General features: G+C 39.0%; 1 protein-coding gene across 1 annotated transcript; it reads left to right on the top strand.

Annotated features, from left to right (window-relative positions):
* The first annotated feature begins 139 nt into the window (after nt 1-139).
* LOC110440924 (anaphase-promoting complex subunit 1-like) lies at nt 140-2,754 on the top strand. Its single transcript, XM_021484039.1, has 5 exons — nt 140-215; nt 508-587; nt 1,064-1,209; nt 1,891-2,129; nt 2,535-2,754. Exons 1-5 carry the CDS (start codon nt 151-153, stop codon nt 2,752-2,754), a joined length of 750 nt encoding a protein of 249 aa, XP_021339714.1. The 5' UTR covers nt 140-150.
* Nucleotides 2,755-2,807: the final 53 nt, after the last annotated feature.

The raw sequence follows: 2,807 nt of genomic DNA, 5'->3' as shown, positions 1-2,807 counted from the left end.
AACGGTCCAAGTGCGTTCGTTTATCGTGGAATATTTCTACGCCACATGTACCATTTCAACTGGGATACGCGAATGTAGCCCTGAATACGTGAATGTAGCCCAAACTTGTTCAATATGTTTTGTTGTCGCTTGAAGGTTGCAAGTACGTGGATGATAGAAAATGGACTTTTGTTTGAGAGGACTGTATCACCCACAGAAATAGCCACCGGCAAAAGGTGAGTGGCAAAGCCAGTGAAACTTCGTGTGGATGTCTTATTTCTCTTATCTAGAAACAGAAAATAAGTACATGAATAATGTATGATAATAAATGGATAAATAATCTTTATTAAACGTTGTGTACATTGTCAACAGCAAACATAAGCTCTTTTGAGCTTTTATTAAATAAAACAACATCGCTAAGGGAACAAATGTTGTTTTTGTGGTAGAGGAAAACCCACAGGGGGAAACCACCGTGCCATCGGAGGGATAACATCTAACCCTATCAGACGACACTCTCTTTATTTTCAGAAATTCCCCCAGCCAGACGACAGTGTTCAGCATGTTACACCCGTTGGACGAGGTAGCTCCAGTCATCACCAAAACATCAAGTAAGTCCTGTGTGGCAAACACTTCACATCCTAGACATCTGTCATCATGTCTGTGGTGTGTACCAGGATGTTAAATTGGAAACTATAGATGATAATCTTTGAAAGTAACTGTAAAGATCTGCTGTCAAATTTGGAAAACAATGTCACAATTATATTTTTCATCTTAATATTAGTAGTAATAGTAGGCATTAATATTGATCAAGCATAAATTGAGGTATCCCTCTACCTATATTTGTTTCAAGGTAAATATGGAAAACGAGATCAAGTCTATAAATTAAGTGATGAATAGGCTAAATGCTCATCAACTTAATTCAAATATATACCAGTAACAGTTTATTTTAAAATGATCAAAGACATACAGTAAAGAAGTCTTATGTTTGAACAGGATTTGTTTACCCATTTCATGTTTTAAGTCTAAAAGTGACTCGGTCATTTCAATTTTTCATAGGTGTAACTGTTACACTTTGTTATTCTAGGTTCTGGTGGCTGTCCCAAGATTTCTTACCTGACTGACAACACACAGCATATCATCTTCACCAGTGTGGAACCCTCGCTGGTGTTTACCTACGACACGATGGTGGGCGTCCACTCAGCCTGGCGGGTCCGCAAGGCCAGGCTAGATGTAAGGTCTTAAAACCATTAACTTTTTCATCTGGAGAGATGTTTCTTCACATTCAGTTTCAAAAAAATAAATTCCTTCAACTAAAAAACTCCTCATATTTTTGCAATATATTCTCACTTTGTTGTGGCTATAATATTAATGAATAAAGAAAAGCATGCAAGGGTTCAAAGCTCAATTCAAAATAATGATTTTTAAAGAGGTTAGATAAAATGTTATTGAGCATCTTATAAGATCAGGGTTACCCGGTCATAAGAGGTGGCAGACAGTCAAAGATCTGGCCTCCTCAGGTTCACTTTTCCAAATACAGTCACATTAGTCAAAACTGTAAGATGTTTGAAAAATGCATACAAGTATTGGAATGTTGATAGAAAGGAAAATTCAGCTTTATCAGAACACATTGTAGATATTGTGTATATATATGTTTGTCAGAGTACTTTCAGTATTTAATAAGTAAATTATTATACACAACAAATCTGTACTGGTACAGTGATAAACTTGCATAATGAACACCCTTATCATAAACAAAGGCTATTAAACCGGATTTCATCAGAATTCCTGTGAATGAAAGGGAGGCACTAAAAATATATAGAGAGGGTAACTAGATACTGTAAATATGAAACCATTGATACAAAAATAAATATGTTTACAGTGAAAAAAATTGTTTTTGTTCATCCTCAACAGGAGTGCAACACGGTGTGTGGTTTGTTAGAGAACAGTTTTTACCACCCTGCTGCCATGGCAACCCCCATGGGGATGAACCAGTCCAGCTCCAGCCACTCACGTTTCATTGGCAGTCTGTCAGCCCAGTCCCCGAGTATCTCTCCAATGAGGAGCTTCTCTGGCCGGGTCAGCTCCCCCGCTATCATTCCTGGTCGCTCTCAGAGCCTCAGCCCAGCTGTTGGCAGTATGGCTGCTGTAAGGTAAACCAGCTTCCGACAAAAAAACAACAACTTGACATGAACTTTGGTAGTCTAATGCACCTGTCAAATCTATTTGAAAAGCCATTCCTTATATATAGCTGTGGACCTTATCACTATTGCTGCCAATTTAAATAGTTTTTTTCAAACAATTTACCTTGAGTAAGAGAAATTTTCAGATTCATCATCTTTACCCAAATGATTTCCCATTAATTGTTGTGAAAAGTATGATTGGAAATTTGACATTTCTAACAATTGAATTTTCATATGTATTATTTTCTTCAGAATATGTTTTATGTGTCAACACTTCTAATGAATTTGTGAGTTTAAATCCAAATTTTTGTTATTGCTCCTGTTGCATAGTCTTTTTCTACATGAGAAGTGACGTCATATGCCTTTCTTTTGTAGCCGTTCTCAGTCCCCAGCCCTGGGGCTCACTTCCATGCACCGCCTCCTGTCCCCTTCCCCCAGTGTGGCCCGTAGCCCTGGGAACTACTTCCGTACTCCGCCTGTAGGCTCCCACAATGTGTCGCTCATTAACGAGAGCTACACAGACTGGGTGGAGCCCCTTAAGCCTGAGGTGTGCTTCGAGCACTTGTGGACGGAACCTGCACCTGCCATCAGGTAAGTGTTCAGGTGCTTCAAGCACCTGTGGACATAGCCTTCACCTGCTGTCGGGTA

This window comes from Mizuhopecten yessoensis, unplaced genomic scaffold, assembly GCF_002113885.1.
Source record: "Mizuhopecten yessoensis strain PY_sf001 unplaced genomic scaffold, ASM211388v2 scaffold713763, whole genome shotgun sequence".
Classification (NCBI taxonomy): domain Eukaryota; kingdom Metazoa; phylum Mollusca; class Bivalvia; order Pectinida; family Pectinidae; genus Mizuhopecten; species Mizuhopecten yessoensis.
The sequence above is the reverse complement of the archived record's forward strand: the minus strand, read 5'-3'. Positions and strand labels throughout refer to the sequence as shown.